Source organism: Ischnura elegans, chromosome 11, assembly GCF_921293095.1.
Source record: "Ischnura elegans chromosome 11, ioIscEleg1.1, whole genome shotgun sequence".
NCBI lineage: Eukaryota > Metazoa > Arthropoda > Insecta > Odonata > Coenagrionidae > Ischnura > Ischnura elegans.
In genome coordinates, this window is record NC_060256.1 from 31,160,545 (window position 1) to 31,183,777 (window position 23,233).

Sequence of the window (23,233 nt, forward strand, 5' to 3'; positions counted from 1 at the left end):
CACTAAGATTCAAATATTCACTAATGGGCGAAAGGTTATACTGAAAGCGCATTTTTTTGGAATTTTCTTAGTAAATTTTAAATAAACTATGCCACGTAGCGGTTTGTCTCAGTCACTATAATTGTAATTATTTCATCATCGAAAAATAACTCCAATTCCAAGTATCCTTTTTACACGAATAGGCGATATTTCTTTTCAGCTAAATCACACGCAAAGGTTAGAGGCGCGTCTTCACGGCCGATCTCTTCCCAATTATTTTCTTGAAAATTCACGGAAAAATTAGATGCTATAAATCTTCGAACCTGGACTCAAGGGAGTATCCAATTGTAATTTACGAAATCGTATTAGAACACTCTGCACTCTTTTATTCCAGAAAGTCAAGCACATTGTGATCGGACCACTCACGAGAGCTAGAAGGCATGGTCAACTAAGAAGGGGTTCAGATACGGAAGGGGCCCAAGGCCGAAAAAAATAAAACCACCAAAGCAAACGCAAGCGCGAAAAAAACTCCAACCCTCAGCTTCCAACGTCATAAGTAAGATACTAGATGCTGGCAGGTCTCCGAGGTTCCGAAAACTATTGAGTAACAATGCCTGGACGGTCCAAGCCTTCACTATCATTGCCACGATGAAAGAGAAAGGAAAAGATGAGACAGAAGATGAGATGATAATGAACCACAGAGGAAGGCATTCAGCGTCCCCACATTGAACATACAATCGCTAAGAAAGCACATAAATCGGAGCGTAAGTGGTAGACTATCTTTCATGGGCGTCCACCAGTCGCCGCTCCTAGAGGAAGCATCCTGGCATCAGCTGGAAAAAATATTCTAAAAAAAGTCGACCACACAAACAGAGGCAATTAAGAGGCACAGAACGAAATCAGGCAGATAAGTCTCACATATATACTCTCTGAAAGTATATATATGGAAGATTAACACTAGGAATACCGGACTTGACACCCCCCCTAGAACTACCGAATGGAGTCATTTTGACTCCTACCTTGTAATTGTTTATTTTTGCAGTTTATCTCTGTTTTTATTGATACATTGTATTAGTTTATCATTTTTGTTGATTATTGCAATATTTTAGACGTCGCTTTAACAAAAAAATATAATTAAAAAAATGCGAAATTCGACAGTGTTGCTTTGAAATTCTTTTTCTTACATGTTATGTTGTTTTAACAGAATGTTATTAAAGGAATTGGATAAAACGCAAACGTAGACTTTTCAACACATTTTATGATATTGTTTGAATGATCAAAAATATTACTTAGGCTACATGGAAGTTGGGAAGATAATTAAATAAAGAAAAAAAATTGCTGTTGATAACACCACGCATTTGTCTAAGGTGCTTTAGAGTTCAAGCATTGTCGTTCATTTTCGTTGCCCACACAAAGACTTTTGGCAGATCATACAATTCCCAACTGATCGATTATTTTTGCACTTTGGTTTTGCCTGGAAATACTTATTTTGCAGAAACCCGTCAGAAGAATCTACGGTATTGGACACGCAGCGCTTTTATCTACATCTAACATGAGGAGCCAACTCTGTAACGAGCTTTTTCTAAAACGTCTTGGGCGAAATGTTTAAGGTAGTCTCATTGCACACTATCTATGAATACCTGCTAAGTCGGGAGTATTTTCCAACGAGTGGATAGGCTGTCACTGAGTAGACGTTCTTGTGGTATATTTGTGATTTCATCTCTTTTGGTTCTTCTGTTCTCTTTTATTTACCTTTCCCACAATGCTATTACCCTGGATTTTTTGCTGTTCAGCGAGTTTGACTGAGGTAAAGTAATTATATACCGTAACATTTCGCCCTTTTTCAGAAAGGGTTGCAATAGCTTCAGTACTGCTAAACGGTAATCTGCATGAAGTGAATTACCTTTTCCAACATAAGGGAAGGCGTTTGCAAGATATTTGCTATCCTTATCAATAGGTACCCAATATTCATGGGCATATTTGTCCGAATTATAAGGAATGTACAGAGTTAAATATACCTAATTATACTGGGAAAAAGTTGTTCATCAACTATAATGTACGGACCAGGTGTGTAACAAGCAATGTAATTCTCTATGAAACTATCGTACACTCTTGAAAAGAGGGCAAACTTGACAGTTTTGAGCCGCTGGAATCGGTTAGATTTCTCATCAAATCTTAGACATTACCAAATGTTAACAAACCTAGTCGTTCGTTGTAGAAAATGGTATTCCCCAGTCGTTTGACCAAATACTCTCAGTAGAGTGATCATTTGTACCTGATATTCCACGGGCATAAAATATGGCTATACATGTAACTTGCTCCGCATCGGAAAGAGTGAAATCTTCGTAATTTTGCCTGCGTGGTTCCACAATTGTACATCGCTTTATGTGAGTCAGCATAAACGAATCGATAAATAATCATAGATAATACCTTTTTTTGTAACTACCTATGATAGGGGAAGTAAATGTAAATTACTGCTTATATTTCGCACACGTTTTGTCTGAATCTTCAGACTCGCTAGAAACGTTTTGAGGAATAAAATCCTCGACTTCGTCACAGCCGAAATGATCTTTTGTTTCGCGTTCCGATTCACCTTCCGGTATAGAATGCAACATAGATAGGACTTCTTCACGCCTTCGACTACTTCTTCTAGCCATACTGCCAGTCAGGAAGAATGAAATCCTTGCTTCATAGGAGTTTTGCAGTCCACTCGAGAGTTCACTGGATTGACTAATGCAAAGGACAGCACACGGTTTTCCTGTGCGGCACCCGGCAGCCAGCGCTGTCAGAACGTGCTAGGACGGTAACTTTATTTCATTCTACTGATTTATTCTCCTGGTTCATCAGTGTATCTATTTTTCTGGGGAATCAGTATATCAAAGGTACTTTTTCATATTTGAAAATCAACTTCCACGCAGTCAAGGCTGAAATAATAGTGCTGCAGCGCAATACACAGTATTAGCGGGCGGCGGCAAAGGTGGGCGGCGAGAAGGAAAGTGTAAGGGAAAAGGGGCACAAACGACGGATTCTAAACACATGAATTTGAAAATGCTATGAATTGCATATTCACCACTTTATCGCAAGGTAAAATAATATCAGGACATTCACATAGTTTGTCGATCCAAACACAGACCCGTAAAATAAGAAATGCTTTCAAAGTCTCGCAAATATGGGCCAAAAGGAAAAAATTGTATATTCAAGCCATTGATTGATTTCAATTAATTATTATTAACATAAAAAGAGATAAACACTTGAATAAATATTACTATTTGGTGAAAAGACAAGCAAAATACATTAGGGAGTCAAAATGACTCCCTTTGGTAGTCAAAGGTAAATTTTGAAAAACGTGGACTATTTTATTTTATAAAATTATTTTAACCGCAAAGCCTTATTTTGTGTCAAAAATGAATAAAAGTCACGGAATTTCAGGCCGGAATTCGGAAAATTTTAGACAGGGCAGAGAAATAAAAATGGCGAGGAGTCAAAATGACTCTATCGGTAGTTCTAGTGTTAAGAGATAGGAATACCTAATGAAACTTTCAAACTCATACAGTGTGTCTTTCACGCTTAGGAACGACCACGCAAGGGAACGACCACGGGAATTTAAAGTCACGCTTGAGGGGTTAAATAGCAATAATAGTACTCCCTCGTTTGTACCGGCGAAAAAATACCGGTATACTGGTACATTCATAATTTATAAAATTTGTTAATAAGTTGAAAATAAACGTTCGTATTAATCTATTAATATTATCCGGTGTTTCCGAAAATTAGATTATTATACAGGACAATTACACTGAAAAAGTCATTCGCAGGCATTTATACGAAAACCCAACGGAAAACTTCATCAGAGGCTCGATTATCGAATTGTTGAACGGTGATAGCGATGTAGTTGTCAAAGGCAACGTTATAAAAACGATTTCGGGGCATACGTTTTAATTTTTGGTGTTTTCCTAGCGAATGATAAATTTGAAGATCTCTCAGACAAGAAAAAGACACTGTCAGCAGAACGTCCTCTTATTCAAACACCCGACGGTGTCAATCCGACACAAACTTTGGCTACTTATACAACAACCACTCACCTGGTGCCCGAGAAAGCTTTTGTCATTTTAATTTCTGCTGTATTTATGTGTGTAAAAATATTTTTACACTTGTCTCATGTAAAGACATAGTAGTTTTTACATTTATAGAATCGGAATTAGTTATGCCTAAAATACTGCGATCGAATAAAATTAGATGTGTAGGCCACATTTCTGTTTAATTTAGAAAAATATATACATTTTACGGTTCAATAACTGATTCTCTTGCCTTCTGCGGCTAAAAAAATATTTTATGGCAATAATGATAAACAGTCAAGCATGTAGCCATAGTCAAAACACGTAATAATTTTGAACAGGATATTTGGCTGAAATTCTCGTAAAATTACTTTGCAAGTCATATTTAATTCGAATATTTTCATTTATAATTGATACTATATTTATCCCTGTACATCGCGGTGCGGCCAACAGCAGCCTCCTGCCCCCCGCCACAGGCTTTTCCCGGCAAGTGTGGCATAACTGTGTACGGCACAATTTTCCACAGCCAATTTTAAAAATTTATTAAAATTGTATGTCTCTCCATAAGTTCTTGAAATATGCAATATATTGAAATAATTATTAGCTAACAGCCGCGCTAGCCACATTGTTTTGCAATTACATGCGGATCAAATGTTTCCGGACATGGCCTTAGAGATGGGACTCCAATAGGGTAATGAGATAGCAATACACGAAGATACTAATACCACCTCGAAATACCCTCTACGAATTATGAACTGATTCGAATTTTTTCTCCCAGAAAAGATAAAATGCTGAGGCACGACTATCATTTTCTCCGAGTATCTTCAAATGAGTGAGATAAAAAATTGAGGATACCATGACTCTTCAGCTTACTGAGATTTTAGTGCCGATGAAAGCACCACATACTTCATAGTTAAGAAAAAAATGAAGTTGGCAGGATCTCAGAGGAGTTCAGCTTGAATAACTATATATGAATTTTAATGAATATAATTAAAAACACGTTCATGTCTCTCATGAAATTCACTAATTGTAAAAATTTTAGAATTTTAATATATTTTTCTTACTTAATGCATAACTTGGAGTTAGCACGGCGTGTGAAACCTTTCACCAATGGAGTTGAAGCGATCGAAATAGAGGTAATTTAGGATTCCTCTCAGCTGCAATAAAAATTATATTGTCGTTGCCATCTTAGGAAAAATTTAGAAATGAAGGGCGCAGGAATATGTATTACTGAAGTAATATAAACGTGAATTTTGTGATGGATTGCTAAAAAAACGGTAGAAAGAAAAAGGAAACAGCAATTTACGAAAGTCATACACGATTTCTGGCGTTCTCGTAACGATCTATTATGTTGTGCAGTATTGCTTACCGACGCGGAATAAGTCTCGTCATGCGTCCTAATTTTATATTTGTATAATGCAGTCTTTTGTTTACGATACTTTGATGCTTTCACTAGTGCAGAATGAAGAAAGACCTTGGAACCCTGAAGAAATCAAGAGAAAATAAATGCAGGAAATGCCCAAAGCAAAAGAAACCGAGCGAGGGGCTGACCACCCAACGTAACACATTTTTGTAACACAATGCTGTGGCTCTCGAAAGTTTAGCCAGAACTTTTTTATATTAAAATAAGGCTCCAATTTTCCAAATTAATTATCCTGGGAAACAAGAAAAAGTAGTCAGCCATTAACACTCCCTTACTTGGCTCCATAAGTGTCGCTCATGCATTCAGAAATTGGTTTTTCAGCAAATATTCTAGTTTATAATTTGATCATGTATCGAAAAGTTATTATTCAGCTGTATTTAAAATATAATGCTTAAGAAAAACGTAAAATGTGTTTCGTCCTAACTGAAGGATATAGTTTTAAGCATAAACCTATAAACCTCTAGGCATAAAACTATACCAAATATCAATTGAGGACGTCCATCTAAATTTCGAGACTTTCGAGAGTCTCGTGGAAGTGGTATCGTCTCGTCTCGTCAAAAGGTGGTCTCGTCTCGAGTCTCGTCTCGAATTCTACCCTACGGTCTCGTCTCGAGTCTCGCGGCAACACTATCAACAATCTTTGACTCTATTGCAATTTTCGTAAATCTCTTCTTTGGAGGATGGATTTGACGGAGTTCTTTCCTTCATCGTATAGAGCCCCATGTCAATATAAAGGGCGGAGAAACATATTGTCATGAAGTTTTAAGCCTGAATAGCTGATGCCCGTAGGGACCAAAATTACAAATGATATTTAGGTCGAAAAGTACCAATTTTTAATTTACAGAAAGTTTTAGCCAAGCACTATTTTAGAAAATGAGACCAGCCCTAATATAATTGAAAGGGCAAGACCAGAAATTTCTACAGCGAAAACGAGTTTGCCATGTAGCCGGATGCTCTGGGTAACTAATGACTTCGAATGCTGTGCCTGCCGAAGATCACAATGTATCCAAGCCATCTGGGAACAGGGAAAACTCGCGGCCAATCGGTGCACTTGATTCAGAATTACTGTAATTTAAAAGCGGCGCGTTTTCGGTCAAAAGATCATTTCTAATTTTGGTTCCTATACTGGCATCAGATATCCAGAGTTAAAATTTCGTGACAAAGTTTCTCCACCTTTCCTTAGGTGTTAATCAGTGAGTTCGTCGGTGAAAAGCGGATTGGAATAAACACATAAACTGGTTGTGGGTTGAAGGGAATGTACTTAAAGGATACAGGCACTAGCCAAAAAGAAAGTTGAAATATGAAAAAGAGGAGATTTTGGTGACGCTTAATATCAATATGATGTATATGTCTTGAAATTCTCATGGAATTAGCGTCAGTTTTAAGCAATTAGTACGCCCACTTAAGTGATAGGAATCGCATCAAAACATGACCGATAGGAATATAAACTAGGTTCGTGGAACTGTCCATTTCCCGGTTTTTCGCCGCGTTTTGTTCTAAGAGGCGACGACAGTTTCGCCAGGATTCCACCAGGCGTCTTTAGGTTTAAGTGATGATTTCTGTGTTTTTGCCGCGTATGTATAGTTCCCCTTCCTCGCGGCCGCGGTGTTATTGGGCGGTTATCCTTCCTGCTGCGCCGCGATTAGGCGGATTTCTGAACTCTCTTCCAGGCGTTGGTTATGTTGTATAAGTGGTGTTCAGCAGCGCAGCAGCAGCAAGGATAACCGGCCAACAACATCGCAGCCGCGAGGAAGGAGAACGCGGCAAAAACACAGAAATCATCACTTAGACCTGAAGACGCCTAGTGAAATTCTGGCGAAACTGTCCTCACCTCTGACAACAAAACGCGGCGAAAACCCGGAAATAGAGAGAACCACGAATTCTGAACACCACGGAAGACTATGAGACAACAATATAAACTAGAATTGAGCGCCGCCGCACCACCGACACAAGGACTGTGATGCATATAGGTCATGGTCCATCTACTGCCGAACTCCTCTGTAGGTGGCTAGAGGGTAATGTGTAAATGAAGAAAACTATTACACGCCGCGCCGTCACCGAATAGGCTGATAATAACATTTGTATCAAAAAATAAGAGAACTAAGAGAAAACCCTCTAACAAAAATGTCCAAAAGCCATTAAAAGTGTACGGTTTTTGTGAACTTAGGGGATAGAAAGGTTTCTATAGCATAACCCCGCTCTATCGCTCATGTTCTGTCGTGATTCCTGTTAAATTATATTAGTGAAATTGGACATTGCAATATTTCCACTGAGTTTTTATTGCAAAGTCCAATTTTACTACTTAATATTAGAATTTCCACCACATCGTGCCTTAGGGCCGTTTTACACGGGGCACAGAATTGCGGAGGCTAGAGCTGCATTAATTTCTAAAATGGCGTGGAATTGTGCGAATGCTTGAGCGAAATTAGACCAGGGGCTATTTTGCCATCTCACGTCCACACATTCTTGCATGTGTTCTATCAATTTACCGCATTACACGACGCAATTTTGACTGCGCATTCGTACACACGCCAGATTGTGCAAGTACGTGCCCCATGTAAAACGGCCTTGACATCATACAAGATATCCTGTTTAATTGCTAATAATATTGGAAAAGTGGATCGGATTGCAATCATCACCGCGTCACGGATGTTTTCAAAAGCCGATTAAAATGCTACATCTACATCTACATAATACCCTACGAGCCACCTTTAGGGAGTTTGGCAGGGGGTGATCAATCACCAGCATGCAGCATGTATTAGGACTACCTAAGTGGCAACAGAAAACAACAGCCTTCTATGCACAGGGTGGAATAGGGTCGTTTCCTTTTATTTTTTTATTGCCTAAATCGAAAGATCATTACTCCTGGGGTACGAATTTCTCGCTTTTAGATTTTTAAATGTTGATATCTATTTTTCGCATATTAAATGAAAAGTGAAAAATTTCAAGCGCGCGAAAACGCGACGGCTATGCATGGATGCTGGGAAAAGCCCGTGTGACGTCATTCTGGTTCCCGCTGCAGCCGTGTGAGGTGACCTTGGGGCGAGGATATGTGCGCCGCTGCGATGCAGGCTGCTAGCAGGTAGCAGAGTAACCTGCTAGCTAGTAGCGCTTAGCTTAAAATAGGATTATTAATACCTTATCAAAAGAAGGAAACTTTCCGACCATAGGCAGTTTAATTGGTGATTATTAAGAGATGTTACCCTGAGCTCTGTGTCTCATGCATGCATTGGTAATCTCAGACGATGTAAAACTCCCATCCAATCGTATAGAAACTAGGTCCCTGTGACGTCGCATGGAGTGGCATCGCATGGGCGCCAATCTGGCCTTTTTCAAATGCGGTTAAAATTGACCATTCGTCCAAACTGGGATTTCCAAAACCAAATAATTTGTATATTATGAATGAACTAATGGTGGGTAAAGAATCGCAATCAATGCCTTTCGTTTTCTTTGATGAAGGAAACTACCCTATTGGGCTTCCTCTATGCAGTCCCCTTGATCGTAACCAAGGAAGTTGTAACTATATACTGGAGGGGGTAGCACTGGTTCCGAGGGTTGAGCGCAGTGTGGCAGTCCTTGGGTATGAAACCCTACTTTGACAAAAACAATGATAATCCCATAAGAGTCAATGCTAACTATTTGCTGAAATATTCGGCCATGATCGTTGTTACGTTGAAATAAACTATCGCAAACGAACACAGTAAGCATTTTTTTAAGTGAAAACTTCTTTAGCGGCGTTAGGCACTTTTGTGGGATGGGGAAAAAGCATAGTATTCGCGTGAGCGTCACCGACCCGACACCGCGATCGCTACAGCGAGATATACATTTGCCTCTTAAAATTCGAGTCTTAATATCACATCCTCGGTAGTATAGTGGTCAGTATCCCCGCCTGTCACGCGGGAGACCGGGGTTCGATTCCCCGCCGGGGAGGTTTTTTTTCTCAATCCCATACAATTAAAAAAAATTTACAATGGATATTTCAACTGCGCAGGCTGACTAGGTATAGTAAATAAACTTTGTTAATATATTGTTAATATATAGACTGTTAAAGTCTTTTTGTTTTAAAAAATTGAAAATAAAAATCTATAGTGTATACTGTATAATGTATAAGTTCATTAAATATAAAGATCTCGTGCATGAACGTGCAGAAGAGTGTACACGCTATAAAAATACAGGTCAACACAATTTAAGGCAGTTTCTTTTATGTGCATAGTGAACAATTATAGGATTAAAGCATATTAAATAAAAGAAATAAAAGCATATTATATTTTAATATATAAATGATGTTACTTTCTATTCTTACACATCGTATTTTTAATATATATTTAATAATTAACAGTTTGCTGAAAAAATAATTTCAATTTTTGTTGAAAAATGAGTATTACTGGAAAAATTATTTCTTTAATAATGTTAAATCTATATAAAAAATTAATGGATAATAATTATTTCAGTTTTCACTCCTATCTGCCAGTCCCACGACTGCCCCGTTTTTTTATATCATTATGGGAATGCTTCGTGAAAATATGCCTCGAATATCTTTTCCCAAGGAAAAATTATCGCCAATCACCACAGCTCGGCTGTGCAACATGCTTAGCTGAAAATAAAGTTTTAGAAGTGTAAAATGTCCATTCCCCTGCACTTCTACTGGTAATTAATAAGATTAAAGCTAATAGAAATCTTACGATAGCGGACTGGTCGCAATAATAGCATGAAAGTATGCTCGCGACGATATGACTATATGGACAGTTTAATATACACAGTAGTATGACGAACGATAGGTAAACTCCGACCACAATCAAGAAGTAATGGGGAACATGCATGGAATTTATTCATCATCCTAGTTAGTCTCATTGAATAGAAAATTTTCTCACGAGTCCAAATATATAAGCCAAAACTCTCCTGGTACTCCACAAACGTCAATAAATGCGAATTAAAAATACTCGAATATCGCTTAAAGTCACGTGACCTGAAACGCCTTCTGACGTCATCGCACGGAACACCATTCACTTTGCTAAGAGAGTAGAGTGTTTGAGGCTTGAATGCAAGATATTTAAAGTAAAAATTGCAATTATTATCGCCAAATTTGCATTTGAGCCCTCGTAGATCGATTTTCCATCCACTTCCTCAGTCTGTCATCAGTGGATGCCGTTCCGTGACGTCACGCTCCGATGACGTCGTGTTTTCAATCAGCCGGTGAAGATCAATTTTTAAAGATTCATAACTCAGCTAAAAAGCATTACTCATACGCGAAATTTTCGACGAGTACATTTGAAGTAGAGACCTTCTTATTCCAGTACTTTTAAAAAATTGTGCATGTTCCCCATTGTTGCATTTTCATTTTATAAATCAGAGGCGATATAAAGAATGAAATACTTGATTATATCCGTACACTGTTTGAGACTAAGTCCGAAAATGGCCAAAGATGGCGGAATTCTGACTACGCTTAAAACTCGAATACAGCGCCTCCAGTGTACTTACAACCTCCTTTGATCGAGTTTTAGAGAATGGAGAAAGAGTCAACTATCCGGTATACGCGACAGCAGCGCCAAAACAGAAAAATAAACAACTACGTGCAAGTACACAGGGCACACTTGTGGAGTCTACCAAAATGGTTCACTCTTTCGGTCAATTTATTATAAATATTATAATGAGCAAATAACCAAATCTGAAGTTCATAGTTGATTCTGCCTAAGAGATTGACTCTTTCTCCATTCGGAACGACTCTCCTTGATCGTAACACTATCCTCGATGCATCGGCCATATTGTCAAATTACGTCGGCGCCGCCATGAGTGATTTGAGTCTCGAATTGCTGGCAGGCAAGAGATGTAAACACGTAGTCACAGTTATCCCGAGAAAAACGGTATTTTTTCAAACCCCTCGACTCACTCATCTCAATTGGCGAAACATCCCAACAATGCGGCCGCCCGTAACAATGGCACTGGGTGAGCGAGAGCGAAAGAGGAATGGAGAAAGAGAGAGGGTATTCCACACTCGTTCATTCATTCATTCCGTGCGCAGGTTGTCCGTGAATGAAAGGTATTCGGCGTATGGTGTTAGTTGACATTCAAGGGCTTGCGACCAGCAGCGACCAGGTGCAGGCTATTATTATTATAATCTCGCGACAATGCGCCGATGGGTTACAGGGTGGCTTAAAAAGTCCTTTTTTCCCTCGCCTCTGGAATTGTGTAGTACCTGCTGACGCGTCCCTTTTTGCTGTTTGTGCAGTAGTGTCTTCTCGTCGCGTCAAAGAGTTGTCTCCCTGCGCACTGTCCAGGAAGTGTTATTGTGACGGAAAAGTGGGGTAAAAATATTTGCGACGGCATGGCTCAAGGTCGTGAGTGTCGTTGTATCGTAGGATGTCATCAGCTAACGCAGTCGTTTTATTCAGCTATTGAACTCAACTGCAGTGGCGCCGACTCTATGGGGCCTGAGGGGACCCGAGCCCCCTCAAAAATTCGTTATGGGTGTGAGGAAAAAAATGTGTCAGGCTGAAATCAATCGATTCGGCTTTTACTTTGTGAATATCCCTTTAATATGTAAATAATTTTCCAATGAAAAGTTACCAGGGTTGTATATTTTCATTTCTTGTGTCAGGCTTGTCGATTTTCCACGGACTGTCCAGATATCGAGATTCGAGTTATCAGTGCTCTAATGTTGATCATACTACTCTTCTATAGTGCTTAAAAAATTTAAAACTCATTACTTATGAATTTCCCGGGGCAAGATTCCCGGTTTGGGCCCCCCAATATTTTTTGAAAGTCGGCATCCCTGAGCTCAAGGAGGTTGTAAATAAGAGGCGTTGTTGGGTGTCTTGAGTCGTCGTCAAGGAGGTTGTAATATCGTAACTGGAGGCGCTGCTTGCGAATTTTTTGCGTGGTCAAATTTCCGCCATCTTAGTTTGACAATCATCAAATATCAAATAGTATAACATGAAACTGCCACGAAAAATGGTCATTGGATGACTGTGACGATTTACACGTCTTTTTCTGGAGTTTTGAAGTGCACAAAGACCTGAAGTCTGATTAGAGTCCCTGTTTTTCCCTTTCTTGTTATCGACAAAGAGCTGTGAAATGTTCCTTATAAACCCGGGGAACTGTCCAGGAAACATGTTTCCTAAACAGTGGGCCATGAGATAGTCGCATAGAATCCAGAATATTTACGAAAAGCGGGCGCAAAGCCTTTTCCAATACCCGCAGACAACAACTAGGGTCTTCTTTCCATTCGGCCTCTATAGTATATACATATTTAATTTTAAATGAAAATATCAATTTTTGTGCATAATAACGCATGCAAACGAGAGATTCGGTGGCTACTGAAATAATATTTTTTTAGAGAATAATTTCTTCTTTATAGCACATTATTCGCATATCTAAACCAATCACTGGTCTTTCATATAAATGTTGTCTAAACTAAAAAAGCTTTATAATGGCATTATTCGCATATCTAAACCAATCACTGGTCTTTCATATAAATGTTGTCTAAACTAAAATAGATAAACAATGACATTATTTTCGAAAATAAAGGAATTAGTAAAATAAATATTACCTTCATTAGGCGATACATGTACGTGTCTTGTTGTCGAAACAATTAATTATATCTATGAGTACTCTATTAGCGTGTAATGCCTACCAATGAGTGAGTAATGCCTTCTCAAAACCATGTACTCCTCACCTAATTTAGCGTATCTTGTTATTAGAATAATATCTTGACGAGTTGCAAATAGGTTTTAAGGTGGCTTAGAAAAACGTGTCCCCATCACCTGTTTCACGTATAGTGCCTTATTCTATGTCTCTCTGCCTATGTACTGTCTTCTCGACGTTAAATACCGGTGGAAGGCCTCTTTCCCACTCTGCGCACTGTATAGGAAATCTTATTGTGACCGAATAGTGGGCCATTGCAGATTCGCGTGGAGAGCGGAAAATATTTATGACGATTCAAGGTCGCATGTCGTCTGCTATGGTTGATGGTTCATTCACCCTGAGTGCATAATCTGAAAAATAAATTAAATGAAAGAATTAAGTTGCATTTTATATCTGGTTTTTGAGGCTGAGGTTTTCATTACTTTGATGACTTTAACATTAATTTATTTTGTAAAATTGAGTCGAATCTCGTGGGCCGGAAAAATGTTTAAGCTCGTAGTCTGAGGGTTGGCTACCCCTGCAGCATACTAAATATCGCAATATTTATAACCATTGAGATCGCGATGTTTACATTTAACCATTGGCGATAAAAGGTTGTCTGATAAATATTCTGATGCATCGTCCAAGATCTGAAATTAATGTATCGCTCCGGCTGACAGTATCACGATATATCATCCTAAAAATATCTGACATCACATTTAATTTATTAATAATTTATTTGCGTCAGAGTGGGGGAAAATAATACTGCTATTCATTAACAAAATTAAAATTCATTTAGAAATCGATGAAATTGATACCATGCATTGAAAATACTCAGAAGTAATGAAAATATAAAATAAAAATGAAATAAATATATAAGAATTCATTATTCACTCCTCTCCTGGTAAATTAACTCATGCAATGTAGCATCCACAAAGTTGCTTTCAATGCCCTGGTACATAAAACATTGATCATTTAATGAAGCTGGCCGTAGATCAAGAACTTAGATAAATTTTCCTCAAATGTCTATGATTTATCAAGCAACAAAAATTGTGCTAAGTAGTTTTTATTTTTTGTATTTACCCAGGTAAGATAATTACACGACCGTCCTCATCCCTACATTATAATAAGTAAACTTTTTTTATAGCATCTTGAATATGTGTATATTTATTTTTTAACATTAAGCATTACTTTATTGGCTAATTATGCATGAATTTCTCGCAATTTTTCATTGAAAATCATCAAAAAAAATTTATTTTTGGTAAGGAATATTCTTTTATGAATAATTCATATATATATGGAAATATTTTAAATTTCGTTGACTTACTTGAGGTAAACTATTATGAAAGTATCACGTTCAGGGTTCTGCTTTCTACCCTCCAGTGGGAAAACTTACCATTCATTCTCATTGTTTGATTCCGATCTATGACGCACAACGATGCCTTCACAATTTTCTTGCCAGCTTTTTCAAGTGTAGTTTTGACTTAGCTGCTTTTTGAAAATGGTGCAAAAGTAGGGTCTAATTGGTTCTTAGATAGATTAATTCGCAGTGAGGTGTAGCGGGCCCATGTAAACCTAAATTACCCTGAGAAAAAGGAACGACTGATAATCGTATAAGATCCGGAAAAAATATAGATTCATATTTTCTGCAATGGAAAATTATCGTAAATCGATTATGGTTACAAAATAATCACGATTTGCAGAATTTAGAATTATTATATGCCCATCTTTGGATGAAGTGAATATCACCTTCAATGACTTCTTGGTAGTCCAGTTTAAATTTCGTCAAGGCATACACTCTGTTGAAAATTTTAGTATCCGCATATTCCAAGTGGTTCATTAATTTCAAATTGAGTTTTTCTATCGATTAAATTTGTTTCATTTCCACGGTAAACTGATTAACCAAACAATCACACTGGTGACTGTTAAACATACGTCCTTTTGCACCAACCTGACATTAGGGACACCGTGTCTTAAGACTGGATGATGCATCGTAACATCAGAAAACATCACGATATTTTAAAGTATCGAGATTCCAATGTTGAAATTTAACCATTAGCAATGCATGGTTGTCCAATAAAAATTGTGATTCCTTGACCAAGAGCAGAAATGAAGGTATCGCCCCCGATAACAGTATTACAATATATCCAACGTCACATTTAATTAATTTATAGCTTATTTTCTTAGAGTGAGTAAAAATAATGTTTACATTCATAAGTAAAATTCTTTGAAATTCAACTAGGTTTAAGAAATGAATGTATTGCACATCACTTATACATTTATTTAATGTTTAGTGTGCGATACTTTCAATGAATTCATAAGACGATATTTAACGTATCGACATAGGTTACCTATCGTTATCGCTAATTATCGAGATTATAAACATTTCGTAATCCAATGTTGAATTTTCAGTATCGCCCATAAATACCGCCCACTTTCTTCCCTTTCACCAGCATAAACAGGCATTTTCTCTCTCTACAGAGAAAATCCTTATCCGTCGTCATGTTGCGGCGCACTACCCTGCTAGTATATTCGTTGATAAAACTCATTCTTGGCATAACCTTGCTTTGTTTCAATGGTTTAATAATTTTTTTATCTGCCACGTACTTGCACGAGAAATTGCAATACTCACAGCTGAGTGTACACTGGGAAGAAATACTCACCCCCTGCAATTCATCGTAAAAGGGGGCACCCATGTAATATGCAGACGTAGAAAGTTAGACCTACGTCATTATTTAATAGTATGTGGTAGGAGCAATATAATATAGTTTTTAAAATCTATTGGAGTTATTTTGGATTTCGTAGCATGTTTTAGCATTGTTTAAGACTTCGGTTGGATTATTTTAAGGAAATAAAACGACTGGGTATTAGTTTTTGTAGTGCATGAATATGAATATTCTTTTCCTCCTCATAGTTGCGAAAGGATGGTAAAATGCTGAAGTTATATTTTTCGCTCAGTTTTAGAGTTTATTTTCCCTTTTGCTTCATTTAATTTTATATCGCCTCCTGACTAATGTAATGTTCGCCTCATCTTCCGGGAGATGTTATTATTTGCCACCTTTGAGTTTCGTTTCTGAGAACTCAAAGCTACTAAATCTGCTTCAATTCGCGTTTTCTCTTCTCCTTAAGAATGTACTTTCCTTTGCCAATGACAAGGAGCCCCGCCGCGCGTTAGCAGGCAGAATGAATGAACCGTAAGTAGTCTTGCCCTGGGAGTAACGACGTATGGGATGATGAGCATAAGAGGAAACACGTCCAACTGAACTTTTAATACCATCATAAAATATATGGCGTTACATCACCAAAACCATTCTTACGTAAGATTTATTGATTTTTCCGAGATTATAATAATAGTTAGAGCTTTGAATGGAAGAATCAATATTTAATGCGTAGCATTTTTGAAGAAACGAGGGCACAAAACATCGGTTCTAAATAGGTATTATGTGCCTCGCATAATTTTTCTAATCTGAGTCAGAAATTCAATTTTGGTCTGTTGCCCACGCCAACGACTTAGCATGCATTAGTTTTGTGCAGGGTATATGGATCATAATCTAGTTCAGAAACTGATTAAACAAGTATCTTTGCAGTACTCGACTTAATTCTGGCTGATTGCTCATGGTTGGTAAATCTGATAGAAACATATTGTTGGCATTCATAATTAAATTAATATTTTTTTAGCCCACAAAATATTGTTACAATCAACACTAAGTAGCTATAACAACCCGGGTTTCAATGAACACTTGCTGCCATCTACTGGGTGTTGAAACCGAGGTCGGTGTTCTTATCAATTTTTGTGGACTAAGGCAAAGTACTTTCAACGATGAATATCGCAAACTTCCACAAATTAAGCCTGAACTAATTATTTATACTTGTTACAGCCATTCACTACATTCTTACTCTTCACACCCTTCATTTTCTTTAAAAATTACTCGTCTTTTCAAGTCATTACCCTAATGTTTTCATATTTTCTCCACGCCCTGAAAACATCTTTCCCCACATCAATGTTGCGGCGCACTACAGCGCCAACATCTGCTCTAGCAGACCCTAAAAATGAGCCGTGAGCCCTTGCTTGCTCATGGAGTATCGAGAGAGCGGAGGCATGGATGTCAGGCGAGGAAATATTCCCTCTTTCCCCCAGGAGGGATCGATGGTCGGCTACGCTGTCGCCTCCCCGCGGCCATCCAGGGAAGCTCCGTCCGCGCGCGCGGCCGGCCCCCTGCCATTGGCCCGGACGCCTTCCCCCCCTCCCGCTCTTCTCTCTCACCCCCGGACCCCGTTCCTTCCCCTAAAGGGGCAGGGGGGGCGTGGTCCGGAGGAAAGGGACGCCATTGGCCGGAGGTGGCCATGCCACCGGGGCCTGTCTCTCCCTCCCAAAGCCGTGGTCCCCCATCCCACCACCGCCTCTGTTTCCCCTGCCTCCGGAGGCGGGGGGGATGAGGCAGCGTGGGGTGGGGATTCTGTAGGGTTGGGGGCAGAGGTGGAACCGCTCGCCTGGGCGCTATTCCACAGACGAGTCAGACTGCTTGTTGTGTAAGGGAGTGTGCAGTTCGTTCGCTCTGACGGGAGAGAACCCTACATAGTGTTTTTTTACTTGCGTGCGACAGTGGAGACGTCGGGCCGCGGGAAAAAGCGATTCGCTCTCCGGCCGTGTGTTGTATCGCGTCGTAATTCAAGTTTCACCGTGCTCTGCGACTTCGTGGGGAAGATGGCGGTCGACTGTGCAGTGTGAAAATAAGCTCGTGAGGGAGGCTATAAAAGTGTGCGATAAGTTGTTGCATAGGATTTCCTTCCGCCGGGATTACGTGAGTTCCGCCTGAAGTTTTGGGAATAGGTGAGTGGCAGGCGGTGTTATCGTCCACCATTCATCCCCAAGTAAACAAACAAATTGGAGAAGTGTGTTGGAGAGTTCGCATGACTCCCGGATCTTGATCTCGGGGCCTCAAGGTTGAAGCGCGAGTGTAGCGGGGCCCTCTGCCCCCGCTAATACCGCCCCCAAACGCGTCCAAGCTGTTCTCGCCGGCGGAGACCATGCTCACGATGGAGACGGACCTCAAGGGCGGGGGGCTGCACGCAAACATGCCGCCCCCGCCGCCCTCCTCCGCCCCCGCGGCACCTCCGCCCCCGAGCGCGCCGCACCACGGCAGCGCGTACGGCCCTCTGGTGCTCGGCTCCTCCGCGTCCCCTCCAGTGGTCTCCGCGCACCACTATCACCAGCATCACCAGCACCACGGGCCGATGGCACAGGCTGTTGGTGCTCAGATGCACCCACAGCAGCACGTGGGAGGTCAGCAGCAGGCCCAGCACCAACACGCCCACCACCCGCAGCACCAGACACCCACCGCCAACAGCCAGCCCGGAGGCGGTAATAACGGGCCTCCCGGAGGCGGGACGAACGTAGGGGTTGGCCCCGGAGGTGGAGGTGCCGGAAACAAGGCGCAAAATATGGACAGGGTGAAAAGGCCGATGAACGCCTTCATGGTGTGGTCGCGGGGGCAAAGGCGCAAGATGGCACAGGAGAATCCAAAGATGCACAACTCGGAGATTTCCAAGAGGCTGGGCGCCGAGTGGAAGCTTCTCAGCGAGGCGGAGAAGAGGCCGTTCATCGACGAGGCGAAACGTCTGCGCGCGGTGCACATGAAGGAGCACCCGGACTACAAGTACCGACCTAGGCGGAAGACGAAGACGCTACTCAAGAAGGACAAGTATCCGCTGGGAACGGGCGCCGCTGTCGGCTCCGGAGGTACGGGACTCCTACCGCCACCGCACCACCAACAGCACCATCACCACGGCACCCACCAGCAGCAGACGCAGCACCAGCAAGGGCTTCAGGGGTCCGGAGGCGGAGCGGTAAGCGGGGGCGGAATGGGAGCAGGAGGCGGAGTGCAGCAACGCGACCTCTATCATCACCACCATCATCACCAAATGGCGGCCGCCGTTGCAGCAGCCGCCAATGGCTATATGCCAAACGGGTACCATCACCACCACCAGGCCATGATGGCCGGACACCAGCCAGGAGGTGGTGTGGGTGGCCAGGTTCACCATGCACACCACCAACACCACCAGGCCCCTAGCCATCAGCACCATCACGACGCCGCGGTGGCGGCCTACCAGCAGCACTCCTTGGCGGCGGCGGCAGCCGCAGCAGCGTACGGGGGCGCGGGCGGCGCCGCACCCCCGCCCCCGGCCACCACGCCCTCCGCCCCCGCCTCTGCCCCCGCATCCCTCGGCTACCCCCGATACGATATGTCCCAGATGGGCATGTACGGCATGAACGGATCGTCCGCCGGCGCTTACATGTATTCCTCGCCGGGCTCAGCCGGTGGCGGTTCCGGAGGAAGCGGCGCCGGGTCGCCGTACCTCCAGCAAGCGGCCTCGCAGATGTCGCACAGTCCTGGGGGCAGCAGTAGCATCAAATCGGAGCCCGTCTCACCATCCGGTCTCCACACGCCAACCTCCGTCGGGTCCGGAGGCGGCGGGGGTGGAAATAGCAGCGGGGGCAGTAGCAACGGAGGCGTGCCCGTGAAGAGGGAGTACGGGCAAGGCGGTGGCAACCCTTCGGCGGGTGATCTCCGGCAGATGATCTCCATGTACCTGCCCACGGACGCCGTGGACCAAAGCGGGAGGCTTCAGTACCACCATCTGCACGCCGGAGGACCTCCTCCGGGCGTGCAAGGACCAGGGTCCCCGGACCACATGGGTGGAGGCGGTGTACCGACCATGCCGCCCCTGACGCACATGTGAGGGGCCCTCAGCGGGCCGGGTCGCGTGACTGCGGCCCGTGAGTACAACGGCAGCGACCAATACTACGACTGGGGCGGGGGAGAGTGTGTCGAATTTGACTCGTGATGGTGAAGTGTTGATGTCCCACCGTTTGGTAACGTATTGCCCTTTGGCCCATCCTATAGGGTGTGAATCGTTCGTCGAAGCATGTTTTCCTACTCAGTGCATTGTCGTGTGCAAAGTACGTCTCCTCCAACCCCCCCATAAGAGGAAGAAAAACGTTACTCAACTATGACGCGAATAATTTCGAATTGGACGTCCTCTTGCCGTCGTAAACGTGAACCTTAAATGTTCTAGCGACCGACCGAGTCTGCGTTTATTACGTTCTTTGAAGGAGTTTTGTCGTGATCATCACTTGGACGCCGATATGATATCAAAATGAACAGACGAGTGCGTTTTTCTCAGCGCGTGTGTGTGAATTAAGTGTGTATGTTTTACGCGCAATATTGTGTGTGTACGTGTGATATTATTGAAAGGAAAAAATAGAGGTTGACATGTGTTTTGAATGATATTTGCGTCTACGCGAATGTCCCCTCTTTCCCTTCGCTGACAAAAATGACGCCGAGATTACGATAAACACGGGAAGGAAGGATATTAAAGTGTGCATGTTGGGTAATGGAGGGCGCGCTATCATTGGGCTTGTTGTGATGAGGTAGGATTGTAATGGACGTTTCTTTTTCCTGAGGACAAATGACTGAAAGTGAATAATCAAACGTGTTTATTTTCCCTTTGTTATATTCCGATGATCACAGCGCGTCCTCATCAAAAACTCGCCCGTAACACATCTTCCAAAACGATTACATTCACTATCTTTCTCTCTTTCTCTATCTCTTCTCATGAAAAAAGGAATATCTTTCTTATCTTTGTGTGTGTGAGTGTTTTCCCTCCATGAAAGAGCGAAAAGATTATATTAAAAAACAAGAACTCATCGATCTGAGACACAGGACATGTATTATATATATAAAAAGAAAGGAAGTATATTATGCTTTTTTGTTTCTTGCCACCAAAAAATTTCTCTAAAGTGTGAGTGTGTTTTTTGTGAGTGTCAAAAAAAGACTTGCTTTTTTGATTTCATTAAAAAAACGTCAAAGAGAAAGGACTTCTAAGTATCTTCACGTTGAGAAATTTCCTAGAAAGAATCTTTGACGGGACTGTCCGGCCACATTACGTTCCAAATACCCTACTGCTCACCCCATGAACCCGACTTCTCCTTCACCCTAACCAAATCACAGCCAGCCCACCGGATTGAAATTCATTTATCCCCCTAAAGCCACCCCTTGGGGCCCCAATGTGATTTACCCCAGCCAAACACCCGCCCCTGACCAAATAGCAGCAACACCCGCTAGTCGACACCCCATCACTTCCCATCCATATGCTATTTCACCCCTAATCTCATTCGCTTCTCCGCAATACGCCCTATGCCTCATCTGCCTCGCTAACCCTACCAGAATGTAACTCTCCGTGAATCTAAAAAGCTGTTTCCTCGCTTACTGTATTCATCGGCTCTGAAGAACCTTGTCCAAAGATATCTCGAAAATTAAGCTGTGGGAGGTGTTAATCGATCTTTTATCGAAAGTAATCTTCTGTGCAATGTACGAATTTTCCTCATAATGTTTGTGCTGCTGTTTGGTTAACTCGTAATCCTTCACTTACATGTGGTTAGAGCTGGTTATTATTTAGTTTTTTTCCCGCGGTAAATTCGCATGGTAAGGACTGTATTACGGAAACTTTATTAGCTTTCTTTTTAATTGATCTGAAAAAACTGATTGAGTTTGCCGCCAATCGTGAGTAAACAAGAGATCAATTTCAAGACAATATTCTTCCTATCTTGACCATAGACAATTTGTTTTATTTTTTGCGAAGATTCTGGCCGTTTTGTCATATTTTCGTGCGCTATGCAAGCCTCGAGGTCCCCTTCGGTAAATGTCACTTTCGCGTGAGCCAAAAATGTGTAGGGGTCTTGAGGAAAAGTAGAAAAAAACATGGGGTTGAGGTTTTCTGCCATACCCTTCCCTCCCAGCCTATTCCTACCCCATCCCCTAACCCTCAAGCGACACCGTTTGGAAGGGGCTTTCGCTTCGGGGACCAAAACTTACCTCTCTGCACCTTTGGGGTTAGTGAGGGGAGGGGGGGGGTGTCATAAAATCCGTACCGTGTGGGGTACATGGCCCTGGCTCTGAAATCTTTCCTCCCCCCTCCCTGAGGCCCGTGGAAGAAAATCCCTGCAACCCCCCCGTCCCCTGTCCCTTGGGTTGGTCCTAGCCCGACCCTTCCGGTCCCTTATCATCCACAGCGGATCCTTGCAACCGCCAGCCTCTCTCACCCCACCCGAATAGGGTTGATCCTTGTCCAACTGCCGTGCCAGTCCTTGCTTCTTTTCTCTATTCCTTTTTCTCCTTACCTCACACCACTTACCTTCCCCATTCCAGCCATCCTTTTCTACCAACACCTTTCTTCTTCATCTTCTTCCTTCTACTTTCCGACGAAAAAAACACTTTTATGAAAAAAAATCTTTCTCACATATCCCGGAATTAAAAAAAAGATACATTTTTTGTGCCCTCACGCTCGGATGATAATTAATTAATTATTATTATACTATTATATATTTGTAAATAACTGCACATTGCAAAAAATGAAATTACCTACCAGCTGCGTCTTGTTGGCTTCCCGAATAAGCACGAAGAATATTGTGGTGGTCATATGCTTTATTTGTTTTTTTGAATCATTTGAAAAATTTTGTGTGAAAATTTTTGACGTATTATCGTGCGTGTGGGGGTTGAGAAGGAAGTTGTGTGTTTTTTTCATAGCTTTATCGTCTGGTGTACGGTTAAGACTCATCAGCTTGAAAATTTTCTAAATTGTCTCGTGTTCCCCGTCCGAGTTTTAGTTTGTTAGATTCCGGACGGGTGCTGTTTTTGGTGCTCACGAAATTTATCTAGCCGTCGCAAAGTTATCGGCACGGCATGTGTTTAATGCCGTGGCTTACTTTCAACCTCCTCTCACTGCCACTCCACGAGAAACCACATATTCTGACTGCCATGAGAAGCGACTAGTCGTTCGGAAGGGAAGAAACAGCCTGAAAAATAAAGTGGCAAATTTGTGAAAAAATATCAGATTGTTATTCTTTTTTTGACACAAACGCCTGGTGGAAATTTTTTCATCCCTTTTATGATCGACCAAGTTTTATTTTGAAATGGTGTGAAATGGATTGTTAAGTGTGTTTTCTAGCTCACGTAAGTTCGACCGTTTCTTTAATAAGTGAAGAGCCTACTAGTACCGCTTACTCATTTATTTACAATTGGAAATGCCTTTGTTTACATCTTTTTGCCTCGTCATTTATAGCTGAAACTTCTCAATCTTAATTCAGTCTAGCTTGTGC

The 23,233-nt window shown here is 41.7% G+C and overlaps 1 protein-coding gene, 1 long non-coding RNA gene and 1 other non-coding gene across 3 annotated transcripts in view; all 3 read left to right on the forward strand.

Moving 5' to 3' along the window:
- Positions 1-23,233, forward strand: part of LOC124167852 — a 485,114-nt gene that overhangs the window by 392,396 nt on the left and 69,485 nt on the right. The gene's annotated exons all lie outside the window — the stretch shown is intronic.
- Positions 9,313-9,384, forward strand: Trnad-guc. The gene has a single exon. It is a non-coding gene; the product is annotated as a tRNA-Asp (tRNA).
- Positions 17,570-22,964, forward strand: LOC124167851 (transcription factor SOX-1-like). Its single transcript, XM_046545894.1, has one exon. It carries the CDS (start codon positions 18,103-18,105, stop codon positions 19,813-19,815), a length of 1,713 nt encoding a protein of 570 aa, XP_046401850.1. The 5' UTR covers positions 17,570-18,102; the 3' UTR covers positions 19,816-22,964.